The following is a 24202-nucleotide window of genomic DNA, read 5'->3' as shown; positions in this document are numbered from 1 at the left end:
TCTATCAAATAAATAAATAAAATCTTTAAAAAAAATGAAATTCCATGATAGTAATGATCTGTCTAATGGGTCTGGCCATAGAAAAGGAGTATGGTAGATCTGAGAACTGAACATTTGTTAAAACATCTACATTTTATTTATTTATTTTTAAGATTTTATATATTTATTTGAGAGAGAGAGAGAGAGGTGAGCAGGAGTGGTGACGGGGTGGGGTGCAGATGGAGATGGTGAGAGAGATGGAACAGGGAGCCCCACATGGGGCTCAATCCTAGACCTTGTGATCATGACCTGAGCCAAAGTCAGACACTTAACTGAGCCCCCCAGGCTCCTCAAAACACCAACTTTAAAAAAAAAAAAAAAGTTTGGCAATAGTTAACTTTCTAAATCAGTTCATTCATCCAATTAATTAGGTAATAATTATTGAACAATTAGCTCACAATGCCTGACTTCTTATGCCTCCTACCTCTGTATTCTAGTTATGTTAATTAGTAAATTTGCTTCTTGTTTTCAATATAAATAATTCCTACCTTTCCTGATAGGAAGATCATTGCTTTACATTCAACAGAAAAGCAGGCCATTATCAGTCATGGAATTATATGCATATTCCACGTCCTTTAGGTTTTGATGAGTTAAAGATGTTTAATATCATGTTGCCTTACTATTCTAACATATTTATTTGTTTCTTTGCCACAATAAATGACAGAGGACTTGAAATTGCCAGTGCTCCTTAAAAGTAAGGGAAATCTTAGAATCAAAAATCAAACCCATATATTCTAATCAAACTGCAAAGCATTATGTTACATTATGGGAACTAATCCACACATTACTACTTGGGTGCCTAAGTGAAATTATGAAGAAAATATGGCAATCACATGCTACTGCTTACATTAAAAATATTAATAGTAATGAAACAATTAAGATTTGTATATGTCTTTATTTCACAAATTATTTCACATATATTAGTTTCTTTGATCCTCATAGCCTTTGAAGTATATACTAATTATCCCTACTTTGTAGATGAGAAAATTGAAGCTAATAATTTAAAATACTCGCTTGAATTTTTTAAGCCAGTAAGGAATTCTCTTTAAAGAACTGTACACTTGCAGAATAAATGGGTATTAATCACAGACTTAGGTTATTGCTTTCCATCATCTTGTCCTTGCTTCATGTTAATTACCTAGAATTAACCACATATAGGTTGTAACTGTCATTTGTGCTGTTCATCAAGTATTTTTGACCCTCTGCCTATTGAACACATGACTGTACTTCATGACCCCCTTGGGGTTAGATGAAGCCATGTGACCAGCTCCGGCCAATTTGTTGTGAACGAAAGAGATATGAATCACTTTTGGGCCAGAAGAGATGGGATGGAAAGCATACAGGTTATGGGGTACATGGTAAGAATAGTTGATTCCATGTGCATGAGCTTATAATTTCCTTTGTCATGAAATAAGTTTTTTCATTTTGATCAGATGGAATGCTATATGGAATGCCATGATGGTGAATAAGATATTCTGTGAACTCCTCAATGGTGGTATTGGCAAAAACAATGGCAGGAAAGGAAAACTCATCCAGAATTTCTGTTTCAATGAGGATGAATCTCCACCTACTCCATGAAGTCATATAGCCAGTGTAATCAGCTTACCACCAGATGACTGGCTTGCCATTGCATATCCCCAAAATGGTACCATATTGAGCATTCAATGTTGGTTTGTGCTTTTGGCAGATTAGACACTAGTCAGATCAGCAACACTAGTCAGGTCAGCTTTGGTAAAGGTATATCCATGTTATCAAACTATGCATAGATTCCATTCCTGCCACCATTGCCACTTAAGTTCAGAGGCTCATTAAGTAAGATGGCTAGGGAGAAAGGATGACTGACATTCCTAGAGTCTATAGTTTTTCCACCTGATCATTAAGAACTTCCTCTGCAATAGAGGTCCTTTGCTACACATTTCACATTCACCAATATTGTCACGGTCTGTGCCCCTTTGGAAAGTCCATGGACATACTTCTTCCCTAAGCTCCCTTTACATCAGTTTTCCAATATTCTTTCCAAGTCCTTAACCATCTGACCAAACCATTTACAACTACCCATGAATTAATACAGACTTGTATTTCTGGGCATTTCTCATTCCAGATGTAGTAGATGACAGATGACCACATTTCATACCTGAAGTTCTGACCCCTAGGAGGATTTTCCCTTACCACTGCTCTTTGGGTTCACCCTTGAGTGGGGTTATAGTGTTGTAGCTGCTACTTTGAGGTACTACTAGATACAAGCACATCACAAAGAGTCATCTGTAGACCAGACTCAGGATTGTTTTTTCCTCAGTCAACTGGCTGTAAGGAGATTCCCAGAATGCCATTTTTGTAGGTCTATCTCCTAGAACCATTCCGAGTACAAATTCTGTATTGTTCAAGGTCCAGTCAGGAGACAGGACCCCATGATCATTTAAAAAGGGAAAGTTTAATATAAAGCTTTATTAGAAAGAGATTGGTATAAGGAGTGTTTCAATGGCTTCCTGAATAGTGAAGTCAGCAAAGTGCTTCATTAATGGAACCTGCTGGAAATCCACCCTCTGGGAAGTACTAAGCCTCAGAACTTGTTAGGCACCAAGAGAGGCTGCTGGATATTGTTGGAGTCAGGAACTTGAGAGATCCCCCTCTTTAGGAGACTAGAGCATTTCCATATTTAGTTCAGACTGGGTCAGCTCTGGGCTGGGTACAGGACAAAGGTCAGGGGATGGCAGACCTCTAGTGCCCTTGGTGTATGTCCATGCCTGGGACTGAGGAGAGGGTACGGGGTGTGGCAACCTAGGCTGGGTGCAGGCTCACAATGTCTGGGTCTCTAGACCATGCCACCACAGCTGTATGAGTTTGATAGTGGGCAAAACACCATCAAAGCTATGCCCTGTAGGAACCTTACACTAGAGAAACTGTGTAGGGTCTGAACGAAGGAGGAAAATCAGCTCTCCACAGGACACTGGTAAGACAGCATACCAGAAGCAGGAAGAGGAAAAGCCTTCCTCCTCCAGTGCCCCTCCAGGCCCTCTGCTGACGAGGCTTGACATCATGCTAGGTGGCAAAACGGAAATATCGACAAGGCCTAACACCATCATTCTAGAGCAGGCAACAAGAGTTGATCTGGAGCAAAGAGGCAAAATATTAACCACCAGCACAATAACTTTATTTTTCATTTTTAGTTATTTTTATAGCATCTTGTAGTTATTTTCACCCTTTATTTATTAAATAATTCATATTTTTGTGTACTGCTTAAAGTTCTTTAGGCTGTAATCCTCTTAATAGTTTTATATCGTAATTCTGGCACACGATAGGTGGTTTCCTTGAACGTTTTTAACTTGCATTATGATCTCCTCTGCAGTAGAGTTTTATCTGTAGAAACTCTGTCAGAAGTGTTTTGAAGAGAGAGTTTGTGTTCGGTTGTGCCAGAGTTTTCAGGGATATATCATTAACCCAGAGACACTTGGAGTTTTCTGAAGTGTGACTTCCTGGACCTTGGTTAGAATTTTGGGGGAGGGAGAGATAGCTTTCCCACAGGAGGTCCAAGTTTTGTTATTGAGTGCATATTTTACAAAGTTTCACTTCCTTTATTCTTTCATGATAATGCAAACTTTCAGATTATAGAGGCCAGTCCTCCCTGGGGCAGGCAGAGCATCAGCTGATTTCAGCATTCTCTCAAGAACCAAGAATCCCCAAATGTCCTTATAATTCCTCTTCTCTGTTTTGTTTTATTTTTTTAAGATTTTATTTATTTATTTGACAGAGAGAGACACAGCGAGAGGGAGAACACAAGCAGGGGTAGTGGGAGAGGGAGAAGCTGGCTTCCTGCCAGAACAGAGAGCTGGATGCGGGGCTCAATCCCAGGACTCTGGGATCATGACCTGAGCCAAAGGCAGGTGCTCAACCGACTGAGCCACCCAGGTGCCCCCTCTTTTCTATTTTTTTTAAGGCAACATACACAACACTGTCTTTCAGTGAGCTACAAATTATTTACCACTTACTACTTACCTTGGATAAGTCACTAAAGCTCTCTGTTTACAGAGAGGTAATGTTACAGAGGTAACATTGTCTGACTCAAAGGAGGTACCAATTAGATACTATTGATATTATTATCAATGAACTTGTGGAAACGGGATGCTCTGGAACCTGTGACAAGCTCTGAAAGAGAATCAAAACCATCAAGTTTTAAGGCAAAACGTGTCGTCCTTTTTTCATTTAGGAAACGAGCCCTTGGCTTGCTATGGGGTTTTGACAAATACTAAATACCTAAGCATGGGACATCATGTGCGTATGTGACCTGAGCAGCTCATCATGAAATAGGCACTGTAAAATATTAACAAAAAATCATAAAATTAGATAAGCCTTCAGCAAACCATATTCATGTGGAAATGGTACATATAAAAATTAGTCCTAAAAGCATACATTGTATGAGCATTTGGCTCTTGCTACCAACAACAGGCATACTGTTGGGATCTCACAGGGAGTTCCATTTGAGCAGTTAACTAGGGGTAAAAATTTCAAATCTGGGTTACAGATGGTCCTTTATCGTATTCTGGAATCAGTGTACTTCTGTGAAAAAGGGCAATGGAATAGAGACATCCTCCCCATGGTATATAACAATGCCCACTATGCTACAAAGGAGGGAGGCTGGGATTTAGATTCTCTATTGCTCCAAGGACAGAGGCTAAAGGTTGTTGGGTGGGACTCAGAGGGAACAGGTAGACTCTAGAAGTCAAGGAGATTTGAGAAAATGTATGTGGCTTCTTGGAATGGTCCCAGAACAAAAGCATATTTGTAGCCCTGGCAGTGTTTTCCCAAAACTACATTTGATGTATTTATCTGATCAGATAGTATGTTTGATAAGAATTCTTGTTCTGTGAATGCTAATACTATTGTGTTCCCAGGCACTCCTATGCTTCTTCCATGGCCAAGACAGTGGGGATGATGCATGCTATGCACCAGCTTAACAACATGGCTTTCCCACACACTAAAGGACAACTGGCTACTTCCATGGCTAAGTGTTCATCTCACCACAGCTGCAAATACTTCTGGTCCACCCCCTGCCACCCATCTGGAGGATGCCATGATTTGTCCTTAATGACAAAGATACATTGGGTTTGCTTTTCCTGCTCAGTTTTTCCCAATAAGATCATCCGTGAACTCACTAACTGGTTGCTTTCCCCTCAGATTTTAAACGTAACATTTTTTTTCTAATCAATTAAATTATCTTCCAGCAAAAAAAGCAAAGCCATTGGGTAATATCCAAGGAGTGACCTGTCGTATCATGAATCCCATTACCAGAAACAGCTAACTTTATGAATGGCTGAATGTAATATTAAAGACTTGATTATGGCCTCAGGAGATCCCAACTGGAAAGGATGAGAGAGAGGAAGGTTTTTGACAAGATGTATGTTCTAAGAAACAAAATTTAATACATGATACTATTTATCCTATAATCAGAAAAAGAGTCTAGGAACTAAGAGACAGGACTGAGTAGGCTTCCTCTTAATATTACACCTGTACTTAAAATTTTGAAGCATGCTGGTTTATAGGCTTTGGTACCCAAATAAGAATTCTTCCACTAAAGAACCAAGTGATGATCCCATTTAATGGGAAGTGTAGACTGTTATGTGGCAGTTTAGGATTTTTCATGCCATTGAATAAGCAGGCATGGCACGCTGGTAATTAAATTCAAAACTTTAGTCCATAAGTTGCAAAATATCAACAGGATTGTAAAACTGGAGGAGGAATAGACATATTAGACTTGGAGCTGCACCAGTCATGGATAGGTTTGGGTTTTCTTCCTTTGGGGAGCTAAGGACTATTCTCCCAAGTGCTTGAGACATAGCTGAACTATATTCAGCAGGAATGGGCATGGGTGGGGGGAGAAAGTACGTGAAGAAATATGATATTAATGTTAGGCAGTCAACGGAGTGAATTCTGGTGGTAGGGATTTTTTTGTTCTTTTTTTTTTCCTTCTGACCAGCATCAATATGGCCTTTCTATGTTTAGAAAATTCTTTGCCTTAGAAATCTCTGTGGGATTTGGCCAGGTGGGCCAAGCAGATCTTTCCTCCAGGGTTTTGATTCTAGAACTATTAACACTGGAAAGAGGACTGTGGGGCATTTTTGTGGAAGTAATAGCAGAGGTACTTCTCTGTGGCATCCAGGGATCAGCAACGGTGGCAGCAGGGTCTGCACATGAGTTCTGCGGCATAGTTTTGGCTGTGATCCAACCTGTGTAGTCCCAGTTTGTTCTGCCCATTTTCTGAGCCTGTCTCTATGCTTTCTGGCAATTGTGTGAGTCATGGTATCCTTAAGCATTTCCTGGTTCAGACTGCAGTTAGAAAACCTTGAATCTCTCACTGGCCAGAATGAGCTTAGAGAGGAAATAAATAGTCTTTTAATAACTTGTATTCCTTTTAGACATTAGCACAGAGCCTTTTTAAGCAAGTATATCTGATACTGTGGCTTATTAATAATGTGATCCCCAACCTTAAAATGTGAGAGTTTGCTAAGAAATATAAGGCATTTACATGAAATAAATGCAATCTATAAAATGGCATTAAATTAAATGCTAAATTGGGAACAGGCCGTGTTAACTTGGAAAGTCTTCAGAAAGAGATGGGACTCTTTATTTGTTAATTCCTGAAGGATGAGTAGGAGATGGTATTCTGGGAACCAAAAAGTGTAGGAAGACTATATATTTACAGGGCAGCTGACCAGCCTGACTTATGAAGTGCATATGTGAACTGAAAGCAATGGGAGGTACATCTGAATGGTTAAGAGGTAACATAATATTAAGGCCATGTCCTCTAATCAGAAGTAGAGAAAAGCTCTATTTCTCCAAATATTGTATCTATCTATCTATCTATCTTTCAATTTTATTAAGAACTCTAAACATTGGGTTAAATATTTTGCCAGGAGTCAAGTCTGACTTAGCCTCCTCCCTGCCTATGGGCAAACTTATTAGACATTCTTTCCAGAACCGATGGAGAAATGAGCTGGCTGGGACTGAGAGGAGTTAAATAATAAAACATGAAGATAGTCCCAAAATATATCAATGTGTGTTCAATTTTCCTTTTTTTTTTAAACTTATTTTTGGAAAAAAAAAAACTGTGAAAAACTAATTATAGCTTGGCATTGGCAGCGCAAAGTTTGAAGATTATTTCTTGGTGGCCAGGTCCCGTCCTGCTCTCTGTCCTCGGCTCTTAGATACGTTCCTGCTCATTAACTTCAGGAAGACATCCAGAAGTAAAGGCACATTTGAAAGTGGCTGAAAATAGTTTTTAAATACAACCTCCCTGGCTTGACAGTGAGATGACCACACAGTCCGGTCACTGGGTCAAAAATCAATTACAAAAACAGAAGGGAGCTTTTCAAGTCTTTTATTTTTGCATTAGCCTTGGTAAAAGACGGACTCCAAAACCACAACCAAGAAGAAAGACAACCATTTAAAATACGGGAAATACAGTACTGGCTTTTTCTCTCGGCGGGATGGGTCGGCTGCCTTCCAGCCTCCTTGTGGATCTCCCGAAGTTGACGGTTCGCTCTGTCGCTTATGCCCAGACCCCCCGCCCCCGCGGAAACCCACGCTCGGCCGTCCCCGAGCCAGGGCAGGAGAGGACGCCCTCCTCCTACCTTCGCGCGCTCGGCTTTCCTCCAGCGGACAGCGGCCCTTTCCCCACCCTCGCCAGGGCCCACGAGCCCCACTCCCGCGTCTCCAGCAGGCCCCGAGCCAGGTGGGGACGAGGCGGCCCCGCGCTGGCCCCGCCAGTTCCGCGTCTGCGCAGCGGGCGAGGGGCTGGAGCGGGGCCGGCCGGGGAGGTGCAGGATGCGCGGGAGCCAATGGGCACGCTCGGGGGAGCCGGGCTGGCAGCCGCGGCGGGCCGGGCGCGCACTGTCGGGATGGAGGGCGACCGCCTGGCATCTCAGGCGCGCTCCTCCGGCCTCCCGGCTGGGGGCGCCACGGGGGAGAGCCCGGGGGTCGACGCCCCCCTCCTGGGCGGCAGCGGCTCTTCCGCCCTGCTGCAGGCCGAAGTGCTGGATCTGGACGAGGACGAGGACGACCTGGAGGTGTTCAGTAAGGTGAGGGCGGCGGCGGCGGCGGCGGCGGCGCGTCCCGGGAAAGTTCCAAGTCAACTCCGGGAGTTGGCACCGTGGTGCGGCGGCCGCCCCCTGCGCGCTCGCCCAGCCCCGGCGGAGGCTCGGAGCTGGAGGTGGGTGGGGTCTCCCCGGCCACCCAACCCGGCCAGGCAGCTCGCCGCACTCCGGGCTGCGTCCCGGCCGGGCCGCGAACCGCAGCCGCGCCCTCCTCTGCACTTTGACCTTCCATTCCGCACGGCCGTGGCTTTGTGGAGTCGGCGAAGTTGTGATTTTGTCCCCTTTTTTCTCTTTCTCCTTTCTTGTCTGACGCGGACACCTCATCCGGACAGTTTCCAAACCCGGGAGGCGGTGACCCGAGAGTGCCCCTCCCTCGCCGCTTCTTTTCGAACGCAGCCAGCCCAGATTTCGGGGAGAGAGATCACCCTAGTCTAGAGAAATTATTCCTGATTTAGTGGTACTGATTGTGGGTTTAAGACTGGACTGATTGACACCGGAGGTGAGCCTTGCGCCCCGTGAGACCAGGTGGCAAGGGAGTCCCCTCTTCAAGAGCAAACGGGTCCTGCGTCCGGCAGGAAGCTCCTCGGCCGCGGAGTTGAGGATTTTTCAGTGGGCTCTTGCCCCCCAACCCACCGCCACCCGCTTTCGTTTTCCTTTTCCCGGGAAAATCCAGGACCAAAGGGCCCTCCTAACTTGCAGTAGAGTTAGAGAGAAATTCATTGGGGCTTAGTGGTAGACTTGTGGTGCCTGTAGACTGGTGGTTGTAATTTCTTTTTGGAAAAGAAAAATACCTTTCTTACAGGGCTGTTAAAATGTCAACCCAGTTTTTTAACATTGCTGCTGGTAGAACACTCCAGATGAGAACAATGTATTAATTACTAAGAAGCCTGTGCGGTAGTTAAATGTTCCCTTGAGGTGTTAGGGAAAGCGACCTTCCTAAACTAGCGCTGTTTTCTGGGAGAGCAAACTGAAGTTACAAAGTGAACAAGCGTATTGTGACCCCGGAGAGGAGTGTGTAAAACTCCTTTCTCCCTTTAGGGTTAAATGAAATGTTAGGCGCAATCAGATTCTCGATGTTCAGAGTAACAGTTTTGTGCTCTTGAGAAAGTTATTTGACCTTTCAGTGTGTTTAAATTGTTAAACAATGGAATTATTTTATGTTCACTTGTAAAAAAAATTAACACTGCTGTTTTATATTCCACACATACTTTATGTTCAGATCTGGGACAATTGACCTATCTCCTTCACATTGCCTTCTAAGATACCATTAGTCTTTGCATATTAGTGTAGGGTTCTGCATTGTGAAACTTCCAGCATGGGGGAGGGAGATGGTTGGTTGGGAGTGGCAGTTGTGTATCAAATCATCTAGGATTGTTTCAACCCAGTCCCGCTCTTTGTCTTTCCCCAGATTCTAAGTGTCCCAGTCCCCTCTTAAGAATCATTGTCTTAATGAGCTCCTGCCCAGAGGCAGATGTAAGATGAAGCTCATGGAATGGGAGCTTCAGATGCTTATGAGTTTAGGCCTCTGGAAATGTTGAGAGTTACTGGGAATTGTGGATGTTCTAGGTGGGAAGGGAATGGCAGGTCACAACCAGAAGCATTTCTAAGTTAGCATTTCTGGTAAATTGCCTAAAGCTACCTCAGAAGAAAGGCATCTAGATCTCCAAGGCTCAGAAGAGTTGTTGAGATTTCTTTTCTCATTCTAAATTGGCATTTGTTTTTCTGTTTAATTTTGTTTTGTAAGTTTGGATTCTTTTTAAAAGTATGTCAGCTTCAGCTCCACACACCTGGATCTACCCCACCTGTTCATGCTTTATAACTACATGTGTTGGACACTTGGAAAAAAGTTAAGAACCATGTTTATAGAGACTGGCCATTAGATTAAGGTATATATGTAACGTTGGTTAAGTCTGAAAAGAGTACTTGGAAAAATTTTAAGTTAGCTGCCTGCTTATAAGTTGAATTTTACAACTATTAACCACAGTTAGTTAGATAAGCAGATTTAAGAAAGTCCTCTCCATTTGGCCTGCTCTCTCTACCACGCCCTTTCTAGCCTGCTGCTCTGTAGAACTCTCCCACTGACCCACAGTTTACCCAGGGGTACCTGAAACAATTACTTCTAAAGGATACTATTGCTACCCTCTAGTACTTTCAGATCGACTACTTTAATATTCAGGCTACATTTGTCTTATTCCCTTAGATTATTTCTGAATGTCTATCATCATAATCCCCTCCAGAAGCTTTTTAAAGAGTAGAATCTTTGGCTTATTATTAATTCTTTTCTTCTTACAGTACCTTTTAAGTGCATGGCAAATACTTGTGAATTATTTTTATGTAAGATATTGTGCTGAGTGTTTGGAAAAAAGAAAGACATGATTCAGTTCTTGCTGTCAGTCTTGGAGTCCAGGTGGAAGATGTGACAGAAACTCTAAATGGCAATATAAATCAGGAGAGATGCAAAGCAAAACAAAGTATTGTTTGGAGTTTTCAGGTAATCCAGTAGGAGGAAAATGATACCAAATCTCAGGAGACTGTAGGGAATGCAGAGGATATTGACTTAAAAGAGTAAATATAGATGTGGGAAGGTAGGGGAACATGACCAATGATTCAAAAACAGAAAAAAGAAAAAGGAAAAAAATTATAACAGTAGTGTAAGAATAGTGTTAGGACTGGGCCAAAATGACGTGTGACTTGCAAAAAATTTAGAGAAGAGAGTCTGGTTTCTGTCTATTAAAAAAAAAAAGGAAAAAAGTTCTTTTTTGAAAATAATATATTAAAATAAAACAAATAGTCTTTATTTTTTTTTAAAGATTTTATTTATTTATTTGACAGACAGAGATCACAAGTAGGCAGAGAGGCAGGCAGAGAGAGAGGGGGAAGCAGGCTCCCCGCTGAGCAGAAAGCCAGATGCCAGGCTTCATCCCAGGACCCTGAGATCATGACCTGAGCCGAAGGCAGAGGCTTAACCCACTGAGCCACCCAGGCACCCCTAGTCTTTATTTTTATTAAATATTGCAATGTGTAGGAGGAGGAGCAACTGAAACGTAGCAAAGGTAACTAGGTCACAGTGAAGCAGTGCGGTACCTGTCTGGTACTGGGTAAATGATAGATCTTGTTATTGGTCTTTTTAAAAGGTATTCGAGACCATAAAATGAGATCTGTATCATCTAGTATAAACAAGTGATTTACAGATATAATGAACCTCATCACCACTAGTCATGTTTGAAGGGATAGGGATTGTAGGCATGGTGCACCGAAACTAAGAAAAAAATTCTTTTTTTAATATAATGGACAAAAAAGAAGTTCTGGAAGGTATAGGCAGGCTTAATTTTAATCTTTAGCAAAACTATCAAACCTATAAACTATTTAGTATTTTGTTTATAAACACTATGAAAAGAAAGAGGGGATCTGGTTTTGTAACAATGATAGAAAATAGTATGGTGATCAGTCAGAAATATAACAAGAAGTATGTTTATTTGAACAATGCTTTTGAATCATTTTTGTGAAAAAGGTTATTTTCAAAAGAATAATAGAATTTAGTTGTTGAGACAGCCAGCTCCTGTATATATTGATCTCTGTCAATCCTGACATTATGATAGAGGGACATAATTGTACTATTCAACAATTATGTCAGATACTTAGTAGAAGATATTGGAAGTTTAGTTATTAATTTTTCATATTTGTTCCCTTCATGGTCTCTGTTGAGTTCCTATTGTGTGTCTGTATTAGTCATGGCCCTGTTAAGAATCAGAATTCTCTCTGATGACTTAAATGAAGAGTGTTTAATGAAGAACTTCTTAACAGGATTTGGGGCAGGGTTCAGGAACAAACAAGGTATACCGAACTACTGAGAAAGTTGCAGAGGCAAAAAAGCCATTGGCACCCAGAGTTTAATGGGAAGAGAGTGTTACTGTATTACAGTGTTGCTGTAATACAGGGAGAACTGGACCTGTAGAGAAGGGGCCAGGACTTCCACGGGAGCTGTACGTACAGAGAGGTGTCTGTAGAGAAGTACCCCTGCCAGAAACGTGGTGCCAGAGCAAGAAAGAAATCGTATATTCCCTGAGCTCCTCTTCTGCTGCTCTTGGATCTCCTGCTTGTTACCCCCTCCCACCCACCGGCCCAAAGTGGCTCAGGTGATGTCATCCACAGTGAGAGGAGATGGCGGGAGCTGGGAGATTGGGGGTAAAAAGACTAACTAGCACAATACATAGTACAAAAGTGTGGCAAGTAGCTTTGGATAAAGATAGCCACGTCTCTACCTCCTGTCGCATATGCTCTTCTATATAGTGACCTGCTGCCTTCCTAACAAGAGGTGGGATCTCTGCCCCCTCCTTGAATCTGGCTGGGGTTGTGACTGCCTAACCAGTAAGTCTGGTGGAAGTGCAGCTTCCAGGGCCGGATGATCAAAGGCCGCCCTGCAGGCTGTGCTTTGTCCAGTGGGACACTGTACTGTTCCGAGCTGATAGGTAAGAAATGTCTGTGTTTGAAATCCTGGCTCCGCCGCTTCGTGGCTTTGTTTCCTTGGGCAAATTACTTAACCTCTCAATGCCTCAGATTCTTCATCTGTAAAATGAGGGCAGATAATAAATATGAGAATTAAATGAGTTACTGTATGTAAAGAGCTTGTGAATAGTTGGTGGCCTTTAGTAAACACTCTTGACTGTTGATCAGCTGTACACAGGTGCCTACTGCAACAGCCACTAGCCACATGTGGCTTTTGAGTGTGTGAAATGTGGCTAGTACATCTGAGGAACTGACCTTTCATTGTATTTAATTAATTTACATTGAAATATAAGTAGCCGTCCGTAGCTAGTGGCTGTCAGTTTGAGCAGTAGAAGTCTAAACAAATCTTTATTTCATTACAAGCTTGACTTATGGTTACTTAAGTATTCTTGAATGAATGAATAGTTCCCTTGGTGATCTACACTGAAGTATATAAAATACACACATGCATTGTACACAACATAGGCACACACATGTGTATACATATGTGTCTAATGTGTGCATGCATGAATATATATGTATGTATATGTTGTGTATGAGTATATAGTATGCAAGCATCTATGAATGTATGTGAATATTTGTGTGTATATGCCACTCACTTAAAATCTAGAATGTGGGATTCCAGCAGTCAGGTCTTGGGTTCTCCTTTCCCCTTCCGTATCCTGATTCTACATCAGTGGGTCTTATTTTGATGGTTAAAAAAAGAGGAACCCATAAAGCAAAGGAAAGTAGGCCTGATCTAGGACGTTTATATTCTTTCCGCTAGAGGTTCCACCATCTACCATCATAGCCCTCTTATATGTTAAGTACTCTTACATTCCTTCCAGAGGAGGAGGTGGACTGAAGTAGAAAGAAAATAAAAAATCCTCAAGTTCTCCTTATGAGAGAGCATAGATGGTCGACAATAGAATTTAAATAAATAATGAAATTTCAAAATAAGTTTAGGGAGACCTTGTATAGTACCATTCTATGCATAAACACTCCTAACGGTTTTCAGGGACTGAAGGATCAATGTACACAAATGACGTGATACTGAATCTAAATAAGCACCATATTTTCAAGGTCATGTGAAATATTAATTGTACTGTACTCTGAATTGTCCATGCCACTCCCAAAGTTTCATCCTGTATGAACCTTTCTGTATTTTATTTTATTTTTAAAATGTGTTTGTTTATTTTAGAGGGAGAGAAATAGCGAGTGTATACGCACAAGCAGGAGGGGCAGAGGGAGAGGGGAACAAAGCCAGATGTGGGGCTCAATCCCATGACCCGCTAGACCATGACCTGAGCCAAAACCAAGAGTCAGAACCCAACCCACTGTGCCACCCAGGTGCCCTGCGTCCTCTGTATTTTAAAGGGGAATCAATTATATCAGAAAATGTCGAAGGGATGTTGTCTCATCTGCAGATGCCAGTCCCTTGTTATCGATTCTTTGGAATGCTGTGTTGAAATTGAGCCTGAGATCTTGTCTGGGCTCAGCAAAAAGAGGGCTTGGATCCATCTACACTGTTTTCCACTCGCGTGAGCAATGGGAAGGGCTGCCCTGGAAACAGTCTTGCCACACATTTGCCCTTGTGAGGGAGAATAAACAAAGGGGTTTCACTGATGATATGTTTTGGCAACCATGGCCTATGAAGGAAGGCTGGGGAAAGGCAAAAAATAGTTTGGCTCAGAAAAGACTTGGGTTAATTCTTTACGAAGAGCTGTTATGATCTAGGTTGATTAGATGGTTGTAGTTTTGAAGGGTGGAACTAGAATTGCTAGGTCAAAAATATGAGGAAAAAAGTTTTGGGTCAATTTATGGAAGAATTTTCTAAGTGAAGGTTCCAAAAGGAAAAGGATTACTCAGCATGGTCATGAATTCTGTCACTAAAAATGTTTGAGCACAAGCTGGATGACTAACTGTCCCAGAGGAGAGGAGGGTGTGGCGATCGGACTGTCCCTTTGCACTATTAAGAGGCTGTTACAAGCAGAATTTTAACTTATGCTAAATTTAACTACAATAGTAGTGGGAAGTCTTAATTAGACGGTCCTACTTGTCTCTTCAACCTAATTCCCAAATCACATTATCTTCTGCCATTCCCTAGTTTTTATACTTCTCTTCCCACATTGGTTATGGTTTCCATTTAAATCTCTGCTGATGATGTGACAACTCCTTAGATAGCCGGGATAAAATGCTTAGTGTTACTTCCTGTTTATCCCTTCCACTCACTCTCCATGTGTCCAACATACCTAAGAAGTCCCCATCAGTTTATCTTCTTGGTATCTTCAGTATCCATGCCTTCTTTCTGTTCCCAGAACAGAAAGTTGTTACACGGTTACTTCTGAGAACCATTAAAATAGTCTCATAAAGTCTCAGTCTTCTTATCTTCTGCCTCTAGTCTATGCCATGTGCTCACAACCACACTGACTTTTCCAGAGCACACAGTTCTAATCATACGGTCGCATTTTGCCATCCAAGATGCGTGATCAGGCTGCCTGCAGCTCTCCTGCCTCACCACTCTGTCGTCTGCCACCTTGGTTATCTGAGTCCAAGTCTGTGAGTCTGTTGTATCACCTGGGAGCTCTCAGAACCCACTTCCCAGACCAAATGAATCAATCTGTATTGTATGTTACCAGGAGTTCGCATTGATTTGTTTGCACCTTACAGTTTGGAAGTACTGTTCTAGAAGTACTGATCTAGGTTGGTTCACTTGCCACTACATGAGCTTGCTTCGAATTTTTCTACCTCTGTGTAGTTATTGTTGGGTTGACAAAGCAAATTCCTTTCTATTCCTTATGGCCTAATGTAAAACTACCTCTTACCTAAGAGCTTCTTCATTCTTCAGCTAGAATTAATTTCTCCACTCTGCGCTTCCCATAATGCTGTTCTGAATCTTGTAATACTTACTACATTACCTTATGAATAGGTATTTATTTCTCATCTGTAAAACCTTGATTGCTTGTCTATCTCCAATAGATTAAACTTCTTGATGGGTGGGGAGTAGGAACTTTAAATATTTATAGGATAAATGTGTTATTGAATGATATGGCCTATGACTTTTTTCCTGTGTATAGACCCAATTATTACAGTAATTTGCTAATGATCTGTTTTCAGTAAATTCAATTTGTATTGTGTTGGTCCTTCCTATCAGGATACTAAACCAAATAGAATTAAAACAAATTGGTTTTAATAAATGGTGAGTCAATGTTATTGCTAGATGACACAGAGCTATGTTGAATGTCAACCCTGAACAAAATCTCCTTTTTGAATTGTATTAGAAGAAATAAACACAAAGCAAACCAAAACAAAGCAACAACAAAACCCCCTCAAAGCCCCAAGGGAATCACTTAACCCTTTTTTACTAGGAAAAAAATAACTTTTAGAGCTAATAGTACCTATCTCAATCAAAAAGCTTGGTTGTAAGCAATGGAAACTAATTATGGCAGGAAAGGAATGAAATAGTGTATATTAGGTACTCCCAGAGTAGATGTGCAGGCTGGACATGGCAGGGGCAGAAAGGGATAAACACTAGCGGAAACTATAGCCGACGTTATATTTGGAAAGGGGATTGGACGTTGTATAGTGAAAAGAAAAATAAAATCCATGAGAATCTTTATGAAAGGTTTTTATGCAGACAACAGTATTTATTTATTGATCTGTGACAATGTGGAATATTGTTAAAATGTTTTGGGAAAAGGATGTCAAAGAGCACCATATTTGAACATAATATACTCTAAAAAATGTTTTATTGAGTTTTAAACGTGCAATTTTATTTCTGCATCCTTGAGGTTCTGATAGGATGCTCTAGTATTAACTCTTAACTGGTAACCTCCTACATTTTTACAAATGGCTAGTGTGATCACAAAGAAACACAGATTCAATAGCTATGTGGTTGTAGTGTTCAAAATGTATTTTATTTTAATATTTATTTGTATCCCACACTTTCCAAACAGGATATAAGACTAAAAGCTAAAGTAAACTTTCATAGTTCCTCATTTTAGGAATGTATATTAAAGTTTTTGCAATAAACAAGTAAAAAGTTAATACTTGGAGGATTTTCTCTGTTTTAAATGGAATATTTTATTAACTGACAGTGCATGTACCAATTATGCTGGATAACACAGTGTTGTTACCTGTAGTATTAATAAAAAAGGTTAGTCAGGAAATCAAATTTATTAACAAATACTGACATAAAAATCAGTAAAATGCACAGAACAGAGGGTTAAGCCTGTAGTTTTTAAAATTAAAACTGAAATAATTATATGTATGCTTATGTATATGTTTTTTATTTTGAAAATGCTATGGTATGGCATATTCTTTTTTACTTTTTAAAGTAACTTCACTGAGGTATAATTTATATGCTATAAACTTCACCCAGAAGTGATTTTCTTTTTTTTTTTTTTTTAATTAAATTTACTGAGTGGCATAACCATCCCTGTAAACAAGTTTGGGAACATTTTTGTATCCCCCCAAAATCCATCACATCATTTATAATTAATCTCTGTTTTCACTCTCAGCCACGGACAACCTCTAATCTATTATTTCTGTCTCTACAAATTTGCCTTTTCAGGAAATTTCATATAAATGGAATCAGACAATATGTGGTCTTTTGTGTCTGGTTTCTTTCATTTAATTAACATAATATTTTTAGGTTCATTTTTCCTGTAATTTTATTATTTTTTAGTCATGACTTTAATTTTTTGGTATAAGAAATAAAGTTTTTATTTTAAAATGAAAAACAGAGCTTAATCGTTTGAAATGAAATGTTAGGAATAGAAATCCTGTTTAATATTGAAATGAAAACCTTATTACGTGTGATCAAAAACAAATGGTAAACTCTTTGGATAAGAATCTTCAAAATTGGGGAAAAAAAATCCCTAATTTGTTCTTCTTACTAACTTTGAGAAAGTTGTGTGTGTGTGTGTGTGTGTGTGTGTGTGTGTTAGTACACACATATATAAATATATATTTAATATATATATATTATATATATAATATATAATATATATTTAATCTAATTGAACATTGAATAATATTTTCATCAGCTTTCACTAATTATGCGGTAATATAAGCAACAAGATCTCAGTTACTTACCTACAATAAAGGCTTATTTTTCATGAATCAGTTGACACAACTGTAACTGAGCTGTGAGTGTGTTCCACGTTTTGAGTCTCTTTCACATGTCTTCTTCATTCTGGGATCAAGACTGAAGGAAAGACCCCTAACTGGGATGTATGATTCCTCTGGCAGAGGGAAAAACAAATAGGAGCACTGGTGAAAACAGGTAATGGCTCCCCAGTCTGCCCAGACATATGCCATTATCCAAACTAAGTCACTGAGCAAATCCATTGCGGTGGGAAGCTATTTTCCTTCCAGAAGAACGCACTGAAAGTTACCTGGCAGTTAACCAGGAGATACAATCCTCTCCTAAGGAGACAGAGGGCCACTGGGAATAATCACACCATCTCCCACAGTGGTCTTGTGGCAAAGCTAGAGGCAAATGACATGGTGGACCTCTCTGAATAAGGAAAAACATGTTTTCTTCCCCATAGGGTATTGAATACAAAAAAGAAAATTTTGCACTAGGTAAGGAGCATAACTGAGACAAATAGAAAAGCATTAGTCATGATTAATAATCTCCAATTAGCTACTGCTCATGATAGTCTGAGTAAGACCATACAGATCCTTAAAAACCTCTAGTTGTACAACAGATGTGTCACTTTGGGATTTTTAGGTGGAACAGGCATGTATCATGGAGTGCTCCCCTCCCTTTTTTCAAAACCTATACAATAACAATGTGAATAGTTACAATTCTGACACAGTAAATGTTAAAGTGAGTTTTTTGTTGTTTATACCTTCACCAAAGCCTGTATTCCCACCATTTGCCACCTTTTTGGTCACACCAGCATTCTGAGTCCTTTCCTGTCATAGGCCTCATCGATTCTCCAGACTGGAATCCTTTTCCCTCAGTGTCTTTTCATGACTGGCTCCTCTTCTTTTTTTTTTTTTAAGATTTTAAAAAATTTATTTAACAGAGAGGTGCACAGCGAGAGAGGGAACACAAGCAGGGGGAGTGGGAGATGGAGAAGCAGGCTTCCTGTTAAGCAGCGAGCCCAATGTGGGGCTTGATCCTAGGACCCTAGGATCATGACCTGAGCCGAAGGCAGAGGCTTAACCACTGAGCCACCCAGGTGCTCCTGGCTCCTTTTCAATATTACGTCCTGAAAGACACCTTCCCTGACAGCTCTAGCAGGAGCATTCCTCTTTCTCCCTGCCTTAACCTTTAATCCCAGGACAACCCCCCCACCACACACACACTTTTTTTTTTTTTTTTTGGAATTTATAAACTTGTTTATTAATACTTATTCAAATCTGGGATTTTCCTGTTTTATTCTCTATGTTTACTTGTTTATTATCTACAACCCTTCCACTTAACTAAAGTATAAGCTTCATAAGAGCCAGGAAGCATGCCATCTTGGCTGCTGTTGTAGCCCCAACCAGTGCCTGACACATGGTTGACATTCAGTGAACATTTGTAAAATGAAGTAAATCTTCTACACTGGGTGCTTTTTGTGTGTGCATTTGGCTGGTGGTGATGGTAGTGGTGATTGAGTCTTGGCTCTACCAGTTGCGATAAGTGATTTGGGGAGAATTATTATGATCCCTATGCTACAAGTTTATCTATAAGATACAGATAATGATAATTGCACTTATTTCCCATCTGTATTGTTGTTGGCAGGATTAAATGAAGTAATGTAAGTGTATGGTGCTAAGGCACAGTCCCTTAGAAAATTTCAGTATTTGCTATTATTAAGAAGAATGTTTTTAAGTTGTAGGTTCATCCGTTTTGAAATTTGTAATGAGATGTTCAGAGACTCACAACTGTATTTGTTACTGCATGATTTTTAGTTACTATTGAAAGGGCTACCAGAATTGGGGTATTGTACTCATTTTATTGTTCTTTCCTCTACTTTTTATTGTTCTTTCCTCTATTGCAGGCTTTGCAAATACTGTCTTTTTTACCAATTAAAAGTTTGTAGTAACCCTGTGTCAAGCAAGTCTCTTGGCACCATTTTCCTAACAGTATTTGCTTACTTTGTGCCTCTGTGCCGCATTTTGAAAATTCTTGCAATATTTCAAACTTTTTAAACATTAGTGTATTTGTTACTAACCTGTGATCAGTGATTTTTGATGTTATTATTGTAATTTGTTTTGGGGTTCCAGGAACAACACCCATATGAAATGGGGAACTTAATACATAAATGTTGTGCGTGTTCTGGCTGCTCCACTAACTGGTCATTCCCCTATCACTCTCCTTTCCCTTGAGCCCCCCTATTTCCTGAGACACATCAATATCGCAATTAGACCAATGAATAACCCTACAGTAGCCTCTAAGTGTTAAAGTGAAAGGAAGAGGCACATGTCTCTCACTTTAAATGAAAAGCTAGAAATGATTAAGCTTAACAAAGAAGCATGTCGAAAGTCAAGATATTCCAAAACCTATGCCTCTTGCACCAAACAGCCAAGCTCTGAATGCAAAGGAGAAGTTCTTAAAGGAAATTTAAAGTCCTACTCCAGTAAACATATGAATGATAAAAAATGAAACAGTCTTATTACTGATATGGAGAGAATTTTAGTGGTCTAGAGAGAAGATCAAACCAGCCACAATATTCCCTTAACCCCAAGCCTAAGCCAGAGCCAGGCCCTAACTCTTCAGTTCTGTGAAGGCTGAAAGAGCTGAGGAAGAGGAAGCTGCAGGAGAAAAGCTAGAACCTAGCAGAGGTTGGTTAGTGAGGTTTAAGGAAAGAAACCATCTCCATCATATAAACGTGCAAGGTGAAGCCACAGGTGCTGATGGAGATGCCGCAACAAGGTATCTGCAAGGTCTAGCTCAGCTCATTAATGAAGGTGGCTACACTAAACAACGTATTTTCAATGTAGAAGAAACAGTTTTCTATTGGAAGAAGATCCCGCTATGACTTTCATAGCTAGACCGAAGTCGATGCCTGGCTTTAGAGCTCCAAAAGACGGGCTGACTCTGCTGTTAGGGGCTTGTGCAGCTGGTGACTTTATAAGTTGAAGCCAATGCTCATTTTACCATTCTGAAAATCCTAGAGCCCTTAAGAATTACAAATCTACTCTGCCTGTGCCCCATAAATGGAACAACAGAGCCCAGATGACGAGACATCTGTTTACAACATGGTTTACCCAATATTTTAAGCCCGCTATTGAGACCTCCTTCTCAGAAAAGATTCTTTTCAAAATATGACTCCTCACTGACAATGCACCTGGTCAGCCAGGAGCTCTGAGGGAGATGGACAATGGGATTACTGTTGTTCTCACGCCTGCTAACACAGCATCCATTCTGCAGCCCGTGGATCGAGTGATTTCTACTCCTTAAGCCTTACTATTTAGGAAATACATTTCATAAGGCTGTAGCTGCCATGGTGATGTCTCTGATGAATCTGGGGGCCAAGTAAGTAAAAAACCTTCTGGGAAGGAATGCCATTAAGAACATTCATGATCCATGAGAAGAGGTCACAATGTCAACATGAACAGGAGTCTGGAAGAAGTTGATCCCAGCCCTCGTGGGTGACTTGGCGGGCTCAGGACTCCAGTGGAGGCAGGAACAGCAGATGTGGTGGAAATAGCAAGAGGACTAGAAGCAGCAGGGGAGCCTGAACATGTGACTGGACGGCTGCGATCTCCTGAATGAACATTCACGGCGGAGGGGCTGCTTCTTACGGATGAGCAAAGACAGTGGTTTCCTGAGCTGGACTCTACTCCTGGTGAAGATGCTGTGAAGACGGTTGAAATGACAACATAGGATTTAGAATATGACACACACTTAGTTGATAAAAGCAGCAGCGGGCTTGAGAGGACTGACTCCAATTGTGAAAGAAGTTCTACTGTGGGTAAAATGCTTCAAACTCCACAGAGAAATCATTTGTTAAAGGAAGAGTCAATATTTGCAGTAAATTTCAGTGTTGTCTTATTTTAAGAAATTGTCACAGCCACTCCAGCCTCCAGCAGCCACCACCCTGGTCAGTCAGCAGCCATCAACATTGAGGCCAGACCCTCTGCCAGCAAAAACATTACAACTCACTAAAAGCTCTGGGGATGGTCAGCATTTTTTAGCAAAGAAGTGTTTTGTAATTAAGCTATATGTACTGTACATTTTCTAGACATAATGCTATTATTGCACACTCAATAGACTACTGTTTAGTGTAGACATGACTTTTCTATGTATTGGGAAACTAAAAAATTCATTTGAGTCACTTTATTGCAATATTCCCTTCATTTGGGTTGTCTGGAACCAAACCCTCAATATCTCTAAAGTGTGCCTTGTGTGTGGGTATAGCTCCCCAGTTGAATGACTCATGATATGTAGTATTTGTCATGTTATTTGAAAGTGCTAGAGGAAAAGAATATTGCTGGTACAGCTGTTTTAACTATCTACTAGTTTTCTTGATATATTATAAGTATATATTAAGGCTCTTAGGAATGCTTTTAATGTTGGTGTGGCTGATATCAAGACAACTCAACCTTTTCCCTAGAAACCATCTACAAAGATGAAACTTTGGTTAATGAGGGTAGTTAAAATTTACTGTATGTCAGAATCCATTTTAGTCATGCCTGTTAAGGTGTGCAGTCAGTTGGCTGCGCTCCTGAGGGACCATTTTTATTTATTTATTTATTTATTTATTTTTAATTTTATTACATTCCTAAGTTGGGTCTGCAGTGTTGTCTGCCCACAGAATTTATTTTCAACTTCTTCAGTTCTGGTCAGAGTAATTCTTTTTCCTGGTTTGCCCCTCTCCTACTTAGTCGTCACTGAATCTAGAATAGGTGGTTATTCTAGCTATTCTGGTCTGATTCTAACTGGCTGATACTGTGTTTAATACGTGTATCCAGTACCTCAAACTCATTTTGAGGCAAGTTTAGTAGACTTGTCATTTGTGGGTTTAACATTAAGGGCTTTAAATATCTTTGGCATGCAGTAACATGACATATTCGTGAAGCATACGTAGAACTGTACCAGTGGTTTGGAGGACACACCATGTGGGAGCCTTGCCTGTCTTTTAGCCTTAACATTTTACTTTTTATTTATCTGTCGTAGCTTACGTATGCAGTGATATTTACTGAGGTGAATAAAAACATTAATGTGTGTGTGTGTGTGTGTGTGTGTGTGTGTGTCTGAGTATAAAAAAGCCCTTAAAAGAATACAAATGCTAAAAATCTAGAACTTACTAACTTTTGCCTACCTACAAATTGTCAACAGGACTTTATTTTTATTTCTAAGTTTTATGAGAAGACTTTAAAAGAAAATTACTGGATAGTTTTCAGTAATCAAAAAATATAAACTTATCCTATATGAGCACACTTTTTATAACTTTTTTAAGATTTTATTTATTTGAGAGAGAGAGCGAGGAAGCTAGCACAAGTGAAGGGGAGGGGGCCAGGGAGAGCGGGAGAAGCATACTTCTTGCTGAGCAGGGAGCCCGACACAAGGCTCCATTCCAGGACCCTGGGATCATGACCAGAGCTGAAGAGAAACACTTAACAGACTGAGCCACCCAGGTGCCCCCCCTCCATAAGTTTTTAAGTGATTTTTTTACTATAGAGTATTTCATACGTACAAAAAAATATATAGATCTTCCTTCACTTCTGATGGGGTTACATCATACGATGGGATAAATTGAAAATATTGTGAGTTAAAATACATTGAATACAACTAACCTACCAAACATCATAACTAGCCTAACCTACCTTAAACATGATCAGAGTATTTATATTAACCTACAGTTGGGCAAAATCATCTAACACAAAGCCTATTTTATAATAAAGTGGGGAATATCTCGTTCACCTGAGATACTGAATTTGTTGAATACTGTCCTGAAAGTGAAAAACAGATTGATTGTATGTGTATAGCATGGTGTTAAGTGTCTTGGCTGTTTACCCTCATGATCTCGTGGCTAACTGGAACACTACTGTCCAGCAGTATGAAAGAGTATTGTGCTGCGTGTGTATCGCTGGCCCAAGAAAAGATCAAAATTCAAAATCAAAGTATGGTTTCTACTGAAAGTGTGTCACTTTCTCACTGTTGTGAAATCAAAAATCATGAGTAGGTTTAAAAAAAGAGGTGGAGGGGGGATTAGAACATACTCAACAGGGTTGTGGTAAGGTTTACCTAAGATATTCATATGAAGTCTTCAAGCAGATGATGTGTATATCACATTTATTCCTCTTTTTTTTTTTTTTTTAAATCCTCTCCTTAATCCTCTGTGATCCAAGGTGAGATATGACCTCTCTGCCTGACTACAGAGACTTTTTCTTTTAATATACCACGTTTTGGGGGAGGTGGACAGAGGGAGATGTTCTGTCAGATAGAATGATGTGAAAAATTACATGATTAGTATATAGCTTTATAGTTCACAAAACCTGAGGAAGTCCATTCAAGGCAACCATGTTAGAAAATAGAAATGCTAGAAACAGAGAAATGGATAAATCAATTATCGTATATGCATACAAGGGGATATATCCTACATAGCCCTGGAAATTATGTCAAATAAGATTAGAGTGTTGTA

General features: G+C 40.3%; 1 protein-coding gene across 2 annotated transcripts in view; it reads left to right on the top strand.

Moving 5' to 3' along the window:
- Positions 1-7916: 7916 nt before the first annotated feature.
- The window catches only part of SNX7 (sorting nexin 7), a 95266-nt gene continuing 78980 nt past the window's right edge, over positions 7917-24202 (top strand). The window contains exon 1 of one of the 2 annotated variants that reach the window (XM_080801798.1): positions 7917-8111. In XM_080801798.1, the coding sequence (XP_080657924.1) occupies positions 7932-8111 (180 nt within the window). In that variant the 5' untranslated portion in view covers positions 7917-7931. The remainder of the gene's footprint in view (positions 8112-24202) is intronic. The other variant, XM_080801799.1, reaches the window with a different exon arrangement.

Source organism: Martes martes (assembly GCF_963455335.1).
Source record: "Martes martes genome assembly, chromosome: 4".
NCBI lineage: Eukaryota > Metazoa > Chordata > Mammalia > Carnivora > Mustelidae > Martes > Martes martes.
This window is presented reverse-complemented; position numbering and strand designations above follow the sequence as displayed.